Source organism: Rattus norvegicus, chromosome 18 (assembly GCF_036323735.1).
Source record: "Rattus norvegicus strain BN/NHsdMcwi chromosome 18, GRCr8, whole genome shotgun sequence".
NCBI classification, from domain to species: domain Eukaryota; kingdom Metazoa; phylum Chordata; class Mammalia; order Rodentia; family Muridae; genus Rattus; species Rattus norvegicus.
In genome coordinates, this window is record NC_086036.1 from 73188652 (window position 1) to 73209401 (window position 20750).

Genomic DNA, 20750 nt, shown 5'->3' on the forward strand with positions numbered 1-20750 from the left:
CTTCCTCCTCCTCTCCTTCCTCCTCCTCTTCCTCCTCCTCTCCTTCCTCCTCCTCTTCCTCTCCCTCCTCCTCTCCCTCCTCCTCTCCCTCCTCCTCTCTCTCCTCCTCTCCCTCCTCCTCTCCTTCCTCCTCTTTCTCCTCTTCCTCCTCCTCTCCTTCCTCCTCCTCTTCCTCTCCCTCCTCCTCTTCCTCTCCCTCCTCCTCTCCCTCCTCCTCTCCCTCCTCCTCTCCTTCCTCCTCTTTCTCCTCTTCCTCCTCTCCTTCCTCCTCCTCTTCCTCTCCCTCCTCCTCTCCCTCCTCCTCTCCCTCCTCCTCTCCCTCCTCCTCTCCCTCCTCCTCTCCTTCCTCCTCCTCTCCTTCCTCCTCCTCCTCTCCCTCCTCCTCTCCCTCCTCCTCTCCCTCCTCCTCTCCCTCCTCCTCTCCCTCCTCCTCTCTGTCCTCCTCTCCCTCCTCTCCTTCCTCCTCCTCTTCCTCCTCCTCTCCTTCCTCCTCCTCTTCCTCTCCCTCCTCCTCTCCCTCCTCCTCTCCCTCCTCCTCTCTGTCCTCCTCTGCTTCCTCCTCATCTTCCTCTCCTTCCTCCTCCTCTTCCTTCTACTCTTTCCCCCTCTTCTTCCTCTCCCTCCTCCTCTCCCTCCTCCTCTCCCTCCTCCTCTCCCTTCTCTCCTTCCTCCTCCTCTCCCTCCTCCTCTCCTTCCTCCTCCCCTTCCTCCTCCTCTCCTTCCTCCTCCTCCTCTCCCTCCTCCTCTCCCTCCTCCTCTCCCTCCTCCTCTCCCTCCTCCTCTCCCTCCTCTCCCTCCTCCTCTCCTTCCTCCTCCCCTTCCTCTCCCTCCTCCTCTCCCTCCTCCTCTCCCTCCTCCTCTCCCTCCTCCTCTCCCTCCTCCTCTCCCTCCTCCTCTTGGCCACTCCCCTATAAGAAACATCTATTAAGTCAGAGCAGCTGAATGAGAGGCCAGGTATGACATGGGAGCTTGCCGGTTTGGAGCCAATGGGGGACTAAGAGCAGCAGACAGAATGAGAAGAGAATGCTATTTCATCACTGAGCCTGGCTCTCCGATTGGCAGTTTGCCTCTGAAATGCAAAGCTCCGGGTTACAGAGTATGGCTAAGCCTCCTGGTGGGTGCGCATCAATGAAAATGAAGGCTCTTAACCAACTTGTCCAGGCCACACTGATCATCAGGTTAGGCCCCAGATTTGGGCTCGAGCTTTTCAAATTCCATAACCTATATCTCCAGCCAGTCTGTCATAAGTCCCTGTCTGGAGGATCAGGGCTGTCTCTAGATATGAGGCATGAGATGTTCCCTCTAAAAGGCCACCACTGAGGCCGGAAAGAACACGGCCTCACCTACGGTATCTTCTGTTCTCTTCCTGCCACCCCTGTCCTTGCCCTCTGCCATATCTCTCAGTTGTCCCTTATGAGATCACCCTCTACACCAGCGATGTCTTTGCTGCTGGGACGGACGCCAACGTCTTCATAGTCATCTACGGCTGTGATGCCGTGTGCACCCGGCAGAAGTTCCTGTGCACCAATAAGAGGGAACAGAAGCTGCTCTTCGAGAGGAAGTCAGCCTCCCGCTTTATTGTAGAGGTACCTGGCTCCTTGCACTTCCATAGAGGGCGGGGTCAGAGGAGCGTTTCATCGAGATGGGCCACAGCGAATGGGAGGTGAGCAGCTTGGTCAGCCTCCCTGAGCCTTCACGTCCAACCAGACAGGAGGATGGTGAAGCTAGGTAGGTCTTTTAGGACAAGTTGTCAGGTTTAAAGGTGATGATGACGAGAACCAGGGGAGGCAGGCATACCAACAGGATATCTTCCTGCTTCTACCACGGATGCAGCCCAGCTTCCAGGCAGGTAGGAGCTGAGGTGCTGGATGGTGCAAATCTCTCACAGGGGATTGTGCAGGGCTGCGTCTTCTGCTTGGCTTTCACGCTATAGCCAGTTGGACACAGCTGCTATATGTTTCATAGCTCCTGTCAGATCTGGGCAAAGGGGTTCGGTCATCTGGTGTTTACTGGGGATGTGGGTTCCAGCACCGTGGAATTCCCACATGCCCGTGTGCAGAACAATTCATCCAGCCTGTGTTGTCCTCTCGTGTGAGATGGTGTGGGCAGGAAACACAGCAGAAGAGCCCAGACTCTGCCTGCAAGAGCTTGTGGTATAACTGGGAGGCCCGGTCCTTCACTCAAGATGGGAGATCTAATGCTTGTCACCGTCACTGGTCCTATGGTTTGAGGCCCTAACATATGGGTTCTATCTATGTTCACTGGACCCTTGCAACAATTCTGCGTTGTACTGGACCCAGGTAAAGAGGAGGGGATTGAGGCACAGTAAGGTTAGTGACTTTCCCCAAACCACATAGCTAGCATGCAGGGGAACCAGAATCAAACCTGCAGGCTTTGACGTGTGTGCCCTTACACTCTGTGGTAGACTTTCCTTCCAGTGGATTGAGCTTGTCATTGGTGTTCAGGAAAAGGTCCTGGAGGAGATGGCTTAAAGCCAGGCATGGAAGTGGGCACTCTCGGGACAAGAAGAGGTATCCCCGGGAGGTGACAGCATGCCCAGTGGGCCAGTGGTGAAAACAGATGCAACACGGAGCTTGAGGGCACAGGGTGAGCATAGTGGAGCTTGGGAAGAGGGTAGGGATGACGCCAGCCTGGGAGAGGACCTAGGAGCCTTGCAAGCCTCAGCTCCCTGGGGAATGGGAAACCAGTAGTGACATGCCCTTGTATTCTAGTGGGAAACAAAAACATCTAGCTTATTCTTACCCTTAGCCCGCTGCTGCTTCGAGAATTTAACTCTCTCCCTATCCCTCTGGGAGCAGGCAACTTTGGTGGGAAGTCTGCCATGGAAAAAGATCAGGGCTGATTCAGTCATCCACACAGGCTAACATCTCTCCACACAAGGTGATATGGTGGGTGCATCACAGGGAATGATATAATTAGTGCCCAGGTTCCACCTCAACAGGACTTCTGGGGGCTTTTATCAATGAGGTCCCCATTAGTATTTATCAATAAGATCCCTATTAGTAGTGAGCAGTTATAATTTGCCAGTTAATTTGTTCATTCTTTGTCAACTGTCTGAGTCTTCAGGGAGTGAGGGAGTTGGACAAATGAAAAGGCTTGTCTTTCCTGCCTGCATCTTCTACCTCTCTACTCTTCTCTGGTGGATCCTCAGCCCGTCACTCAGTCCATGACTCACCTTCCCACCCTCACTGTGGATTACCTGTTAGCAAACTGCTCCCCCTCTCTGTGACCCACCCTGAGGGGTCGGCTGGGAGAAGAACATTAGCAGTTCAGATTCCTGAGCTCATCTGAAATGTCATCCCTGTTGTAAACACTCAATAAGGACTAAGTCATTGATTCACGGTGACAGTTCCAAGAAGGTGTCAGTATCATAATCCCATGTCACACATAAGCACCCAGAACAAGGAAGGTTTGAAACGTACGAAGGTAGCACTACTCAGTGAGCTAGGGTCCCGGCAGTTCAGCTCCACAGCCTTCTTGGACAATGTCTTTAACCCCCACCCTCCAAAGGTGACTGCCAGGACCTTCTGATCCCATCCCATCTATGAGTCCCAGCAGGCCTCTGAGGGCCTCCTTGTTGCCGATGGTGCCACAGACAAGATGACAAGGGCTTGCCATAGGACTAAGTTTACAGACGTGCCATTGAAGCCACGTGTCCCAAACCTCAAAGCGAATGGGACAGGGAAGGAAATAGAGGCCCCTAAGTGGAAGATGAGCTGGGGACCCTGTATTTTCTGGCCACCTCGGGTGTGAGGTGATCAGTTGAGATGTGGATCACAGCCTTCTCCTGGGGCATCAATACCTTTTCGACAGGTAGTCATAAGATCCATCAGAAATCTCTACAGCCCTTACATCACCTGGAAGCACTGATCTTTGTTTAGTTGCTCTGAGTCCTCTGGGCTTGCAAGGCTTCTAAGGACCATTGTGGCCATGGATTCTGCTCTCTGCTCCAGAGCAGGTGACAGGTAGTGGAGCGTCTTGGGAGGGCAGCACGGTTCACAGCACCTGTGGCTCCCTTGTCTGTCTAGGGAGTAGCAAGGTGCTTGGCCAGGGACTTAGAGCTAAAGAACAGGTGATAAAGAGAGCCATGCTGGCTGGCTGGAGAGATGGCTCAGTGGTTAAGAGCACCGACTGCTCTTCCAGAGGTCCTGAGTTCAATTCCCAGCAACCACGTGGTGGCTCACAGCCGTCTGTAATGGGATCCGATGACCTCTTCTGGTGTGTCTGAAGAGAGTGATGGAATACTCATATACATAAAATAAACAAATCAGAGAGAGAGAGAGAGAGAGAGAATACCATTCTGTGGTTGTTGACCTAGTCTTGATCTCAATGGGCTGCCCCATCCCTGGTTCTGGTTTTGGCTGACTAAGACACTATTTTCTGTAATTTTGGGGGAACAGAATCTATAGGAGTAGAGAAAAAGAATTATAGAAATGGAGGGGCTCTTAAGAATTGGAAGATTTGAACATAGTCTGTCCAGCAAGACAGGAGCACAGGATGTACCAGATCCCTTCTTCTGAGACCCAACTCAGTCCTCAGAGATTGCGCTACTCTGGCATCAAGTAATGGAGGATGGGAAGAGTCAGATACCCCTGAAAGACCTGAGTGCCCGAATCAGGGCCATCCGTGTCCAGACTGAGGGAAGGAAGCATTGGTGTGCCATGTGCAGAGGAGGGGCTTGTCCTGACTGCTCAGTAGAGATAGATGAGAGCAAATAGCACCTAGAAGTTCAAGGGGGATCTGAACATGGATGCCCCGAGGACATACGAGGTGGTGGAAGCCTTACTGACACACCGTGCCTTCTTTTCTTTCTGAAGTTAGAAGACGTGGGTGAGATCATAGAAAAAATTCGGATTGGCCATGACAACACAGGCATAAACCCTGGGTGGCACTGCTCCCACGTGGACATCCGCAGGCTCCTCCCCGAGAAAGACGTAAGTTGGAAATGGGTCTTTCCCAGTGCTTCACCTTTTCCCAGATAGCATACTGGCTTGTCGGCTACTTCAGCCTGTTAACTAGCTCGGGGCCAACAAAATCTTTCAGTGGTTCTCGACCTGTAGGTCACAACTCCTGTGGGGTAGGATGACTGCCTCATGGGGGTCACATATCAGATATATGACCTGTCAATCAGATCCTTACATTATGATTTATAACAGCTGCAAGATTACAGTTATGAAGTAGCAACAGAAATAATTTTATGGTTGAGGGGTCACCCCAACACGAGGAAGGGTTGCAGCATTAGGAAGGCTGAGAACCACTGGTCAAGGCAATCTGTTCTGGTCCATGTGTCTGTCTCAAAACAACAGGACTGGTGAGTGACCAGCATGTCCTTGACCAGGGTCAACTCCAGAGGAAAATTTAACCTGAACAACTTGGGAAACACTAGGAAAATATAAACTTCCACAGTTAGGGGACGGCAAGCGGTCTCTGACAAGACGGATTTAAAAACTCAGAGACCCTGCTTCACCTACTGGGCCCAAGTATCTGGGATAGGATTCAGATAATGATTTTTAAATTTGACCCAGGAAGTGAAGCCTTCAAAAGGCTAACTAACTCCTCCTGTGGTTGTGTAAATCTTTAAGGCTAGATCTTCTGAAATCAGGCTAGAAAGAATCCCTGTGTACCGTGAGGCAATAACTTCTTTGTCTTTGGTTCCCATGATCTTCATCACACTGAAGAATCACTGGTCTTGGCGGTCCCCTCCTTACAGACTAACTGTCCTCCTTCCTCCTCACCCCAGGGTACAGAAACCTTGACTTTCCCCTGTGATCGATGGCTCGCCACCTCTGAGGATGACAAGAAGACCATCCGAGAACTGGTCCCCTATGACATCTTCACTGAGAAGTACATGAAAGATGGATCCTTAAGGCAGGTCTACAAGGAAGTGGAGGAACCTCTGGACAGTAAGTGCGTGTATTAGGGCAGGGTGGGAGGGCTGAGTGGCCTTTGCTGCACATGAAGTTCCTCCCTGCTGAGCCCCTGCCCCTGCTAGGTCAAGCCTCCTCACAGAGGAGGACGGTCTGTGCGATCACTGGACAACTGAGGCTCACAGAAGTTGCATAACTTGCCATGTCCACACATCTGGAAGATAGGAAGCCAGTCTTCAGATTCTGGCCTGTTTCGCTGCAAGCTGTGTGCTCAAACCCCTTCCTCCTTTTGCAGAGTGATACATCCCAACAGATCTCCCACTGCCTAGATTACCCTGCTCCTGACCTTGTGCTGCTCAGTTCACTTGGCCATAGTTGGTGTGGTGTGGCCCTCTCTGTTCCTCTGTTAGGCTGGAGCGTACCTCAGTGGGAGAGTATTTGCCTAACACATGAGCACCTGGTTTAAAACCCTGTCCTGTAAAGGATTTGTTTTTAAGAAGGAAAGCAGGGTAGAAATCTCCCGACAAGGCCTATCTCTGGGTTTAGGTCCAGGTTCTGGGTCGCCAGGTTTTGTTTTCTGTATCTGCTAGTTACACTGTTCTCCATGACTCCTCTTTCTCTGCAGGACTTGAATCATCCTGACCACCCACTTCTCCTGCTTCTTCCTCCCTTGGGTCTGAGTGACATCATCAGACTGTGGTTATCTTCCTATCCCCCTAAAGAGTCTGCACAATGCCGGTCCTTTCTGTGCCTGCTGGCATTGAGGTCTCACTGCCCAGCTTTCTCCTCTCACTACACTGTGGGCACATGTGTGTACGTGCACACACGTGTTCTTTCTTTGTAGCCACTCAGCTCCGAGTAAGCTTTAACTATTCGGTAATCAATGTCACCTACAGAAGTCTCTACCACTAATGATACACAAAAATGCCCGTGGTTCTCCCCAACGGGGCAGTCTACACAGAAGCTCCAAGAACTTAGAAAACCAACCCCAAGTTACAGTGCAATTTTGGAAAACTGGAGTAAGACCCAGGATTCCAGTAAAACTCAAGACTCTTTTATGAAGCGGGTGGGGCTGGGACACAGATCTTTCTGCTAATGAGAGTCAAAAGACAAGGAACGACTGTGTTTTCCTTGTTATGTAAAACAGTGACAGCCCCCATTTTCCTTTCATCTGAGACCTCTCTCTCTCTCTCTCTCTCTCTCTCTCTCTCTCTCTCTTTCTACACACACACACACACACACACACACACACACACACACACACACACACATTCCTTTCTTCATATTTTCTTTGCTATCCAGTAAGGGAAATATATCTTTTTGTTTTCTATCTTGACCGCAGATGGACACCCTAGGCTGCTGTTTTTAACATCACTCTTGGGCTGTTCTGTATAAACTGTGCTCTGCAGAACCCGCTCTGGGTTTCTAAGGAGACACCTCTTCCCTGACAGGCTGTGTGGCCAGGGTGGGACGGGAGGGAGGAGGATCCAGAAATAGCTATATCCTGCATCCCCGTATGTATTGCTCAGCACTGAGAAGCTGAATTGGTTTTCTTAATTACCAAAGGACCAGAGAAAGCAGCAGGAGGTGGAGTGGGGGTGTTAGAAGATCATTCATCTCAGTCTGGGACAAGGGCTCCTAGAAGAGGCGTTTCTAACAGGTCCGCCCACCTGTGATAATTTCACATGCGGAACAGGCTTGAATGCTGCCAGAAGTGGAGGGGGGAATGGCAGGGAGAGGACAGTCATCAACTGTTGTGTCTAAGCTGTGACAAGATTGCTAATGTTACCCCACGTTGGTGTTGGCCCGACAGACTTGGGTAATGCTGCCTCTTTAAGCAACAAAGAGGCAATTTCATTATCAGTTACCGAGGCCCATGACATACTGACTGCTTCTGCGCCAAGCTGAGCAGGATAGACTGGCCCCCGATATTGTCTGTACCAGGGGGCACGCATTTAACCATTCCTAGTCTCGTGAAACAACAAGGAGTTTTGCAGAGTGAGGGAGAATGAGCTATGAAGTCAGGGATGGTAAGGATGAGTTTGGGGAAGGTTTAGGTACAGGAGAGATCAAGTTTCACTTAGATGTGTGAGTTTGTGATGCTGGCCTCTAGTCCCAGTGGAGGTAGCCATTAGGTGACAGGAGTTGGAAATTTGAAGCACAGGAAACTGGGTTGAAGATGCAGACTCAGGAGGTCAAGGAAGACAAAGGCACGTTGTACAAAATGAGAACAGAAGACTCAAGGATTTAGTAGCCAGGGGCTGTGTAGAAGATGAGGGACCCAGGAAAGCCAAAGAGAAGCATGATGCTGTGAAATCCAGTGGAAAAGAAGACATATCAGGGACCATAGTGGGGTGGGGGGATGTGAACATGTCCCTAACTGTGGGTAAAAGCTACCCACAGCACACTGATTTGTTACACGAGTTAGCGGTGGCTGTGGGCCCACTTACAGGGCTTGGAAGCAAAGCTCTTCTTGGTCACTGTAAGAAAGAGAACCACCTTCTAAGTCTTGTAAGTCCCCTGGGTTCACAGGAATGGCCCTTAGTCCAGGATAGGTACCACACCACCCTAGTTTCCCTGCCATTGTGCTCTGGGTCTGTGCCAACATTTAGGTCATTTCTCTGGGTGGTTAAGAACAGCACTGCAGGAACAAACCTTCCCCCTTCCCAGTTTCTAATCACCACTCCAAAAACTTCCTTTTCATCCCATTCCCTTGAATCTCCCAGGGCAAAGGGACACAGAGAAGGGAGCAAAGTCACCTTAGCGCCTGTGGAAAGCACATGGAGGACTCGCTTGTCCACAGGGCTGGAGGCTGGGGAAGCAGCTGTCTAAGTCTTCCTTCCTGAGCCACAGCAGCAGAGCAAAGCCAAGACCACACTCATTTCCATCTCCCTCGGGATCCTTGTATACTAGTCATCATCATCCTAGTACTCAGCTACTTCCCAGGCACCATGAGAACAAAGGAGATATTCTCAGTCTCTGTGGTTGAGGGGAAAGAGTTTCCCTGGGGATAGTGGGGCAACGTGAGTGGTACCAATGGGCTGAAGAATAAATCAAAGTCAGGAAGATGATGATTATTTGAAAATTACTCCACACACATGCCTAATCCATTTAGAAGAATGGTGTAGCTAGAAGACAAGGCCTTGCATTGCCAATATCACAGCATAAAGACTCAGTGACCATAGTGAAGACATACTTAGGGCAATCTCCTTGGACTAACTTGAATAGGTGAATGGGTTGGGGGACACTCCAAAAGTCCCCATCTTTTGGTTCTCTGAGAGCCTCCTGAGTCCAGATCTGATGGGTGACTCTGACTGAAGCACCCACTCATGGTGCAGCTGATCATGCATATCCAAGCAGCAGAAAGAAAATGCAACAGCTTCAGGGCCTGGACCAGAGCTTTGTATGCCGACCAACCCTGCTCCCTTGAGCTAATGAGCTTCCACCCTGCTCTTTCTCGCCTCTATCTGTCTGTCTGACTGTCCAACTCGATGGGCAGTTGTGCTGTACTCTGTGCAGATCTTCACAGGGAATGTTCCTGGGGCGGGGACAGATGCCAAGGTCTACATCACCATCTACGGAGACCTCGGGGACACTGGGGAGCGGTACCTTGGCAAGTCAGAGAACCGCACCAACAAGTTTGAGAAAGGAACGGTAGGAGAGACACACTGAACGCCACCTCTCTTGGTCCTGAGAGTATCTTGGAATTCTGTGGGGTGAGGTGCATCTTCCCGTGGCCTTTTGACGTTGCTTTTCCTATGTAAACACAGATCATCCCCTTCGCTAGCCGATATACTTCCCTGGGTCCTGTATAAGGGTTGGGGTGGAGTGGAAGTTGGGCCCGAGCTCTAGTTTATGGGAATGGCCTCTTCAGAAACCAACTCACTGAGGGTGGTTCATGCACAAGAACATGGAGGCCACAAGAGGCAGAGGCTAGCCTAAAAAAAACTCTTGATTGGGGGTCTGGAAGCCCGGCTCTGCCTTTAGTTTCTTGTCTGATTCAACTTTGCTGACCTTAGTTTCTCTGTCACAAGGATGAGGAAACAAATATAAATCAGCTCAAGTATGGAGTGCAGAGCTGAGGCCCTCAATATAAATAACAGCGGGAGCAGAAGGGCCCCTCACTCTCTCACCTTGACCTGTCCATCGAGGGGCCAAGCCTGCTCTCGATTAAGGTGCTATGACTATTAAAAAAAAAAAAAAAGGCCTGAAAGACACACGGCCAGTCAGCAAGCATTTGCAGCGCTTGCTCTGATACACTGTGGTTTACAAGAAGGACGGAGTCCATCCAAAACTTTGCCTTCCGTGCAGCTCTCCCAGCACAGTTCCCCGCTCCCCTGTGTGCTGCCCTACCCTTCACTCGGTCCTCCAGGATCCTTGGTCCCCTTCCTTCCTCTCCATGTACCTAAGTCTACCTGAAACTCCACAGGCCAGGGGATCTCCAAAGAGCAGAGTCACGGCATTGATCCGGCTACTGTCTTGCCAGTGTCCATGAGTGTGTAACATCCACGCATGTCCCAAGGGTCTAACTCTCAGCCAGACAGGCCTTTTTATATTGAACCACCTGCTACTGGTGAGTAGGGAATTCACTGTGGGACAAGTAGCAGGTTTCCTGTAAGTGGGTTTGTAATGCCTGGTGACCCCATGTGCCAGGCTCAAAGGAGGAGCCCCAAGCTGGCTGCTGGGTCCTCAGAAGGTTATGTCCCAGCACTCTAGTTAATCATCTGGATAGAGACCATCAGTCTTCAACTTCACTTTCCTGCCTCTGAATCAGGAATAACACGATTCCCAGTTAGACCTCTGTACTGAGAAAGAGGAAATGTTCATCAGCATACTGAGGAAGATAATTTACAGGTCTCTCTCTGTCTCTCTATGTCTCTCTCTGTCTTTGTCTCTGTCTTTGTCTCTCTGTCTCTCTCTGCCTCTCTCTGTGTCTCCCTTTCTGTCTCTCTCTCTCTCTCTCTCTCTCTCTCTCTCTACACACACACACACACACACACACACACACACACACACACACACACACAGCACAAGAGATGAAGCTGTTCACTGCCCAGATATAGTACTTAGGAGAGGACTCATCTTGCTCTTCTCATTTTGGAAAAGTAGATAGCTAAAGAGGTCAAAATAGATTCTGTGACGTCCCTGGCTCTAGACCAGGGATGCGTTATATTAGGTACCCAAACCGTGAGCTCAGATCACTCGAATTAGACACTGTTTCTAATACTAATTGATTATGTAATCTTGGGCAACTTACTTAATTTCTCTGTGTCTCACAAAATAGTTCCGAGTGACTGTGAAAGCCAGCCAAACTAAGCCGTGAGATACCCAACTGTGCCCAGTTTGCTAGCCACGCTGGGCCTCGTTACGGCTTAGGAGAGCTCCCTTGACCCCACCTGCCAGGGATGCCTAGTGCTAACATCTGAAAAATGCATTGGTCTAACAGTAGTGTGCCTCGCGGGGCTAATGGATAAAACTTTGTCCATGTCAGAGCCTGGAAAATAATAGATGCTCAACGAAAACAGAGAATAAATGGTTTAAATATAAATAAGATGGGGCTGGAGAGATGGCTCAGTGGTTAAGAGCACTGCCTGCTCTTCCAGAGGTCCTGAGTTCAATTCCCAGCAACCACATGGTGGCTCATCACCATTTGTAATGGGATCTGATGCCCTCTTCTGGTGTGTCTGAAGACAGCTACAGTGTACTCATAATAAATAAATAAATAAATAAATAAATAAATAAATATAAACACCAAATTTAATATATATATGTGTATGTATGTGTATATGTGTATATATATACATATGTATATGTGTATATATATGTATATGTATATATATGATACAATCTATTCTCTCATTTCAAAACATACACACACACACACAGACAATACACACACACAGAGACAACACACACACATACCACACCACACACACACACACACCATAACACACACACACACACACACACACACACATACATACACACACACACACACACCACTCTATAAGTCTGCCCTATCCCGTTTTCTTTGTTTCTTTTGGTTTTGTTGTTTGGGGTTTTTGCTAGTTAATTTGGTTTTTCCTTTGCTTTGTTGGGGCCTTTTGAGATAGGGTCTCACTCTCTTGCCCAGGTTAATCCAGAACTCAACTATGTGACTCGAGCTGACCTGGAACTCATGACAGTTCTCCTGCCTCCATTTCCCAAGTTGTGGAATCATAGGCATGGACCACCATGCTCAGTCCCTGGTTTCCTTGCTCCGCATCTGGCCTAGACACTAACTGTGAATTCCTGGGTCCATCGCTGAGGACTTGAAAGCCTCCATGTCTCTAGCCACTTGCTCTGGGGGTCAGGAGTCATTCTTGATGCACCTTTCTTACCAGCAACCTCTCCTTGCCTACATCTAATCGGTTGCCTGGTCTGAGAGAGTCTCCCCAGAAGACTCCTCCATCACTGTCGGCCCTTCCGCATCTGCCACTGTATAAAGCCAAACCTGGTCCCCAGAAGGTCCCACCAGCCCACCCAGTGCTCATAGAACACTACCTTACCTCAATGTCCCCAGGGTCACACAGGTCATGGACATTGCCCACGTCTACCATGGTTATTTGTAGACTTTCAGTACCCGCCCTACACAGCCCAACTGCCATGTCCCCAGCAGGCCACCGAGCACATTTAAAGGGCAGCCACACTCTCTTCGTCCTTCCAGGTGTTCTCTCTGTACTTGTGTTCATGTACCATAGCAGTGCCACAGGGCGCTGCTGTGTTATAGTTTTCCCCTTGTACCTAAAAGCCACAGCAGTGTCTAAAACTTCTCACCTGACCTTTGGCATTCAGTGGGATGCAGACACCAAGATACTTAAATGGAGATGGGGCCGGCTCCTCTCCATAACAGAGTATGTTGCCCCACAATCAGTCTGCTGTCCCCAAAGGGGCGAGGCCCCAGAAGGCTTCTGATTTCCCTCTGTGAGAGCTGGCCTGCTGCACGTTAAGATCCTCCTTTAACGCAGAGGCAGCCAAGTGGAGTGTGGGCTTGCTTTGACTTTAATCAGTTTGGTGGCTGAAGCTTCTGGCTAACAGACCTGGGCCAACATTTCCTCATCCGCTCTGGACATAGCCTTCGAATAGTTCACTCAGTTCATGAGACATTTTCTCCCAAACACCCACAGGCTTCTCCCAAGAGAAATCCAGGCAAAGGCAGTCTTACCCAGTAAGGACATGAAGCAGTGTCCTACGTGAGTGGGCGCTATAACTAGGCCAATGAGGAAGAGAATCTTGAACTTGGACACTAAACCTTGATCTTTGGGATTCAGTTCTAGAAGGGACTCTCTCATCAGGGATCGTCCACTCAAACTGGGAATCTAGTAGACGGGGTCCCAGGGCTTAAAGTGCGATCCCCGCCAAGCCCTCATCTTTGAACCCTCCAGGCTGACACCTTCATCATCGAGGCCGCTGACCTGGGTGTCATCTACAAGATCAAGCTCCGCCATGACAACACCAAGTGGTGTGCCGACTGGTATGTGGAGAAGGTGGAGATATGGAATGACACCAATGAGGACGAGTTTCTATTCCTGTGTGGGCGCTGGCTATCCCTGAAGAAGGAGGATGGGCGGCTGGAGAGGCTCTTCTATGAGAAGGTACCACCAAGGGGTGCTGGGACTTCCTTGCAGCCACAGCCTGTAGGCCTCTTTATACTCAGGGTTGATCCTTGGAGTAGAAGATGCTGGCACTGCAACGAAGCCAGGCTGCACTTTTCCTTGCAGGAGTACACTGGAGACCGCAGCAGCAACTGCAGCAGCCCGGCTGACTTCTGGGAGATCGCCCTGAGTTCCAAGATGGCAGACGTGGACATTGACACAGTGACAGGACCCATGGTTGACTATGTTCAGGATGGCCCCGGTAAGCAGAGCAGGGAGCTCTTTAGAAAATGAACTGGCCCAGGAAAATGACCTTAAGCTATTCTTAAGATGGGCTGTTGCTACAGCCCCACTGTTACTGATGAAGCAGGCCTAGAACTTTGTATTTTGTGGTGTTTGCACGTTCAACAGCCCTGCGACCGAGCAGAGAGAAGTTCCCTACAAATGAAGCAATAGATCATGTTGTGGGGATAATCTCCTTAATCCATCAGAAGGGTGTTGTCTTAAACTCCGCCCTCACCCTGACTCTCAGAACTGGCTAGGGGATCTGGGACAACCCAACAGAAAGCAGGGCTAACATTTGGAATCTCTCATGTGTCTAATACCCAAAGTCTAATGTTGTATGTTCCTCGGTGCAGGAGAGAGAGCCCAAGCTGTTCATTTGGGGACTTATAATCCATTTCTGGTTCTGACACTAAAACCAGCTTTGGACAAGTCAGTCTCATGGCCTATGTGTTTGCTTCCTCCATAAAACGATGCCCTGAGAAATTCATTTCCCAGGTCATATTTCTGAGATAAGGTAGTTCTATATTCATTTTTCGAACATGTAGAAGACCTTCTTAGATTTAAGAGTGTGACCAGTGCAATGTCACCCTCTAGGACAGCATGGGGGTCACAGAGATCGAGACTCTGTCCACATGCTGCCTTCTCGGTGTGTGAAAAATGACAGGATCCACAAAGTAGATGTCCTTAACAAAGGCCCGTGGTCACCTGTGGGGAGGCCAGGGGAGTTAAACAGCTGTTGGCACAGAGTGCTGTGCCAGTGACTCCAGCCAGGATAGGCTGCTCTGGATAACTCTCAGAGAGATACAGATGGTGTAACCTAGGCCTTTGGCAGCAGGGCACTGACTCCTGTCAGCTGGGATGACAGGCCTGGAGAGGGGTTCTTGACTTATTCATTGCTAACTGCAAATGACAGTGAACTGGAGACCATGGCCTAAACAACTTCAGCATTTTTCTAGTGCATAAAAAAATTCAAAGGCAATCTAAAGTGGATGTGACAGCTCCAGGGTGCCAAGGACAGATCCAGGGTGCCCAGGGAGCTGGTTCCTATAACCTGCTCCCTCTAGAATCCTTATAAAAGACTCCTACCCTAAAGGCCATCCAAGGGAGCCCTCTAAGATGAGAGCTGAGGCGCTGGCCCTCACATCCTCAAACCAAGCAGAATGAATGAATAGGGCACTCCTTCCAAAAGAGTCAGACCCTTAAACAATTACCTCTGAGTGCCACCCAGCAATCACTCACTGGCTTACCTATCAGGACCACCCTTGACAAGAAGGAGAATGAATCCTTATTGAGCATCTAAAGTCTAAGCGATGTGAACTGAACAAGCTTGTTTGCTGAACAAACTAATCTAGTTTGGTATAGAAATAGATGCCCTTGGACCTTCCCTCAGCTAAGTTACGGGTATAATACACTTTGATTAGTAGTCCCCAGTTCCTGCTTTCTGTCAGACCTTCCTTCTCAACAGTGGTTAGCCTGGGCATGGAAACCCCTAGACCTGGTGGGAAGTTTTTTGTTCTTCCTTGTCTGAGAGGGAAAATTTCAAGTCAGATAACTGGCCAACAAGGCTTTCAAAAGCCTGACCTTCCAAGGGACACAAGGACACTCTCTTTGGTCTTCCATTGGGCATTACGGACTACCTCATCCCTACAGAGCAGACACACACCACAATGAACTTGTAGCCTATCTAGAAGGCTTTTGTGCACTTGCTCTCTGAGGAAGCAAGGAAGGGGAGGACCCTTGAGAGCCCTCCCAAGGTCATTACAAGTTCCCAAGCCCAAGGCCTTTGGCCAGCTGGCCTGTCGTGACATTAACCCCCATGGTCTCTTGCAGTGATCCCCTACTATGTATCAGTGACTACTGGGAAGCACAAGGAGGCAGCCACTGATAGCCGCGCCTTTGTCCTGCTCATTGGGGAAGATGATGAACGTACCAACCGCATCTGGCTGGACTTTCCCCAGGGGAAGCGAGGCTTCAGCTGTGGCTCTGTGGAGGAGTTCTACGTTGGTGGCTTGGATGTGGGCATCATCAAGAAAATAGAGGTGCTGGCCCTGGGCCCCCATGATGCTGACTCTCCCTGGGGAGTGAAAAAACTGGCTGACCCATGGGGATGGGGAACTCTGGACCAACAGAACAATAACCTGGAGCCCCTCTGAGTTAGAGGCCAGTCTCCAGCCCTCACCATCAGTGGGTGGGGTTGCCTCAGGTTTCCCATTTCTGCCCATTCAGTAGAGATAGATACCCTGTGTACCCGTTTTCTCATTATTGTGTAACAAGTTACCATCAAATTAGTAACTGACAACAACTCCTGTCCTGGGTCAGGAGTCCGGCCTGGACTTCTCGGCCTCCTGAAATGAACGCAAAGTGTGACCTCACCTCCATCCTTCTCCAAGGCAACAAGCTGTTGGCCAGATCCAGTCCCTTGCTGCTGCAGGAGTGAGGCTCAGTTCCTGTCAGTCCCTGACTATGTCACTCACCAAAACCTGTCCATGGCTTTAATCAGAACAGTAGGAGACAAGCTCTCTTGCTTTGAATGACCTGCTTTCCTATAGCCCTAACACCCACAGTCTCTTTTAAAGAGCTCACTAGATGAGATCAGGCCCACCACGGTCATGTTTTGATTAACTGTGAAATCTCCTCTGTGGAAGGTCTTCTGGCCGGTAGGCATCCAGCATATTGGGAGGAAAGACTGGGTGTGAGAGTGCAAGGCAGGGAGAGGACACCGAGCAAGGAAGGCTTTTTTCCCAGCTCTGCCAAGATCCTCACAGGGATGGTGTGCCTTACAGCTGGGCCACGATGGAGCCTCCCCTGAGAGCTGCTGGCTGGTGGAGGAGCTGTGCTTGGCAGTGCCTACCCAGGGTACCAAGTACACATTACGCTGCAACTGTTGGCTTGCCAAGGACCGAGGGGATGGTGTCACCTCCCGTGTCTTTGACCTCCTGGATGCCATGGTTGTGAACATTGGGAAGAAGGTATGTGTGTGCCCTGCAAGGCACAGGGAAGATGAAGGGGAAGGGGATAGGAGAGTCATCACTAGATACTGGCAGGAACTAGCCTGGAGAAATGGTTGGACTTACTTAGCTCAAGCCAGGAGACTGTTCCCTTTTGGTCCTCTGCTGTGTGACATTGGGGAAGTCTCCTGGTTCCTCTGGGCCTAAGTCTTCTCCTACATCGTGTGCAAATAACATTTCCCTTCATTGCTTGTTCTGTGCTCAGTCCTGGACAAAAGTAATGTGTTTGTTTGCCATCCCTGAAGAGCTTTGGATGGTATAAGCTCTACCCAGATGTGCACCATCACTGTCCTGCACAGATGTGCACCATCATTGCTCTGCACAGATGTGCACCATCATTGTTCTATACAGACGTGCACCATCACTGTTCTATATAGATGTGCACCATCATTTCCCTGCACAGATGTGCACCATCATTGCCCTGCACAGATGTGCACCATCATTGTTTTGCCCAAATGTGCACCATCATTGCTCTGCACAGACATGCACCATCATTGCTCTGCAGAGAGGTGCATGCTCTCCACACTCACAGCATAACAACGGGGCAAAGGACACCAGAGACGAAGGCCTCTGGATCTCACACTATAGCAGTTCCTATCACATGAGACCCTTTGTATCTAGAAAAACTAAGAAGGCCAGAGCTTTGCTTAATGTCTAATGGATCACATGAACTGGGATAGATTGTATAATCTCAAAGGTCAGTTCGGTATCAGGCAGGAAGCAGGAGGCAGAAGGCAGCTCATCCAAAGACAGACATCTGGTTGGTGATCCAGAGGCCTCCTGGACCTTACCCTGTGCCTCTTTCTCCTTCATGAGCTGTGGCACCAACAGCAGCCCAGCTCCGTTCAGTCAGGCCACTTACCAAGGTCAGGACTATCCTGTGATGGGAGTTGCATTCCGCATTGCAAGATCTTCCACGGGAAACTGGGAACGTGCCCGCCACTCCCCACTAGGGGAGTCGGGAGTAGGGCATTCTGCAACACAGACTTCTCCCTCTGTGGCCAGATGGATCGTGTGGGTGAACTTACTGCTTATCCTGGGCTTCTGCTCTGACCCACTTCTCAGCCACTGTGTCTCTGAGCCACTCCCTGAGGCACACCACACCCTGGGCAGCCACAGCTCCTCCAAGTCCCGTCTGGGGAAACACAGGTCCATAATGGGCTATTTACAGGGCAAAGAGCACAGGCTAACCACTGTACAAACTGCAGGGCCCTTTGGACTGGTGTCTCTCCAGAGTATCAACCAGAGTGACAGAAACCCTGCTTCCGTTTCTTATTTGGAAACCTGCCAATTGTGTAAAAGGACATGAGTCTGTATATAGAAGGAATGAGGGACCCGGAGAACACCGGGGCTAGTGGACCTGGGCGGGGGGTGGGGGGTGGGGGACACAGAGAACACCAGGGCTAGCAGACCTGGCCTCAGAAGCTGGTCTCTCCAGGTCATCAGCAACCTCACTGTGACCCTTCTATTTTCCACGTATGGATAGGAGCAAGAAAGGGACAGGTTTCTTTTAGTTGCCAATAATCCCCCCAGTCTTACCTAGCCCTTCTCCACAATGATGCCTTGTATTGATGGACTGTGGGCCTGTGAGCCAAGCTCTCATATGCTATTCCTAACTCTGTGCTGCCCTGGAGAAGAGTCCAGGTACTGCACAAAGGCTCCTGTCTGGAGCATCGACCAAAGCATGACCGCAACCACAACATAGCACACACAGTTCATGGCCTGAAGCTTCCTGAGGAGCATGAGGATGGGACAGTTGCTCGGGTGAGACAGAATATGGCAGGTCTGCCACCTCTCTGCATTGCCCCAACTCTTGGAGACACTAGTTGGTCTGTGGGAATTCATGGAGGGATGAGTAAAAACCCAGGACCCCAGGATGCTGCACATAGGTGATCCCCTTCACACAGATACCCAGGGAGGGGAAGCTCCGCCCTCCCTTCAGGGCCTGCAGGTAAAGGGAATCTGGTCTTTCAGGAACACAATCCAAATCTAAATGGAAACAGGTAATTAACTGTCCACTTTGTACCTGGCTTGGGGAAGAACTCTCAGCCCCCTCAGCCCGTCCCTGCCATGGCATTCCTGGCTCACATAGGGGTGAGCTGGGTGTGGTAAGAAGCTGGGGACACCACTATAGCATCCTCACATGAATGGCCTTACCATACACCCAGTGCCATACGGTACACTTGGCACCGTACCACGCAAATGGTGCCATGCTATATACTTGCGTGGCTATCACGCCCATGGTACCATACCATATGCTCATTTAGTTCTAACACACACGGGCAGGCCCAGCACCAGCAGCAGTTGCATTTGAGCTGCCTGGGTTATCTCATGAGTCTACAAGTAGTGTCTACACATCTCTCCAGAGTGAGCAAGGATAAAGCTGGCCCATTTGTCCCAGGTAAAAAGCTAGCAGAAGGCAGACCTGGATTCAGATGGAGCTCTAGATGCCCCTGAGTCTACTGCCCAGCCTTCACATGGCCACACGTGATGGCTCCCATCACATGCAATGTCTCTGCCAAAGCCCCACCGGATGCGTGACCGTGGCAGTCAACATGGGCAGTCAACAGTGCCAGATTCAGCCTTGAGCTTCAGGGTGTGGAAAGCCTGTCTCTTCTCCCTAGGGACATTGAGATGCGTTGGGTGGTTTGGTGGGTGGAGCAGAAGGTCAGGGACACGCACGCCCCTCTCGCGTAGGTGCTGTATGAAATGACGGTGTGGACTGGCGATGTGGTCGGTGGAGGCACTGACTCCAATATCTTCATGACCCTCTATGGCATCAACGGGAGCACAGAAGAGGTGCAGCTGGACAAGAAGAAGGCCAGGTACCCAGAGGGGCCTGACCCATACCCTGCTCACACCTGACCTCCACCCAACTCTGTCTCAGCCAGAATGGCTCTATTCCCCTCACTGTACTCCTTAAGGGCTCCTAGCTGACTTACATCTGTTGCTAACACTTTTCTAGTTCAAGAGCAAGAGTAAATATCTCTCCTCCAGGGAAGCTGTCCTTAAATACCAACGCCCATAGCAGTTTGCTTCCCTCTAAAAAAAAATTACCAGCTGGGTGTGGTGTGCTGCACCTTTAGTCTCTGTACTCTGAAGGCAGAGGCAGGCAGACCTCTGAGTCGAAGACCAGCCTGGTCCACAGAGTGAGTTCCAGGACAGCCAAGACTACATAGAGAAACCCTGTCTCAGAAAACAAAAGCTACTTGTTTTTATGTCATGTGTGTGAGTGCTTTATTTGCGTTCATGATTGCGTATCACTTGGGGGCCTGGTGCCCATGGAGGCCAGAAGAAGGTATTGGATACCCTAAGACTGGGGTTACAGATAGGTATGTGTCGCGCACCCAACGTCTCGCCAGCAAGAACGACGCACGGACACCAGGATCCTTCTGCAGCAAAGCGTTTATTACATCTTGAAGAGGAGAGGCCCGAGCCCCAGAATGGCGCTGCTTATATACACCCTAGTGCAGCGCGTCCATGCCTGATTGGTTGCTTACCCATGATCTCACTAGGCACACCCCGGAGTGGGCAAAGACCTGGCACGAAGGCACTCTTGCACATGCGCACAGTTAACTTCCTGAAAGGAAGTCGGCTGGCGCGGCGGAGGCCAGCACCATCATGTAATGGCGAAAGCTATCCCAGCTTTCCACGTGGGGCGCAGTGGAAGCCAGCGCCATTTTGTGGTGGCGAATGTTATTGCGGCCCTCTACAGGTATGAATGTCCATGTTGATGCTAGGAATGGAGCCCTGGTATCCTGGAAAAGCCAGTACTCTTAGCCTCTAAACCATCTCTCCAAGACAGTTCTTCTCGCCTTTTCTTCACTCGTCTGCTCTTTGGAAACTGTTCACCGTAAGGCCTGCATGGTTGACATTGCTGGATCTTGTTCATTCCGTGGTTTTGCACCGTGCCCAGCGTGGGCGTAAGATGTCCT

General features: G+C 50.5%; 1 protein-coding gene across 2 annotated transcripts in view; it reads left to right on the top strand.

The window, feature by feature from the left end:
- Positions 1 to 20750, top strand: part of Loxhd1 (lipoxygenase homology PLAT domains 1) — a 152643-nt gene that overhangs the window by 95510 nt on the left and 36383 nt on the right. Inside the window, exons 26-34 of one of the 2 annotated variants that reach the window (NM_001414400.1) lie at positions 1405 to 1586; positions 4839 to 4955; positions 5762 to 5924; positions 9388 to 9542; positions 13313 to 13522; positions 13649 to 13784; positions 15638 to 15846; positions 16591 to 16776; positions 19513 to 19640. In NM_001414400.1, the coding sequence (NP_001401329.1) occupies positions 1405 to 1586; positions 4839 to 4955; positions 5762 to 5924; positions 9388 to 9542; positions 13313 to 13522; positions 13649 to 13784; positions 15638 to 15846; positions 16591 to 16776; positions 19513 to 19640 (1486 nt within the window). The remainder of the gene's footprint in view (positions 1 to 1404; positions 1587 to 4838; positions 4956 to 5761; positions 5925 to 9387; positions 9543 to 13312; positions 13523 to 13648; positions 13785 to 15637; positions 15847 to 16590; positions 16777 to 19512; positions 19641 to 20750) is intronic. The other variant, NM_001106132.4, reaches the window with a different exon arrangement.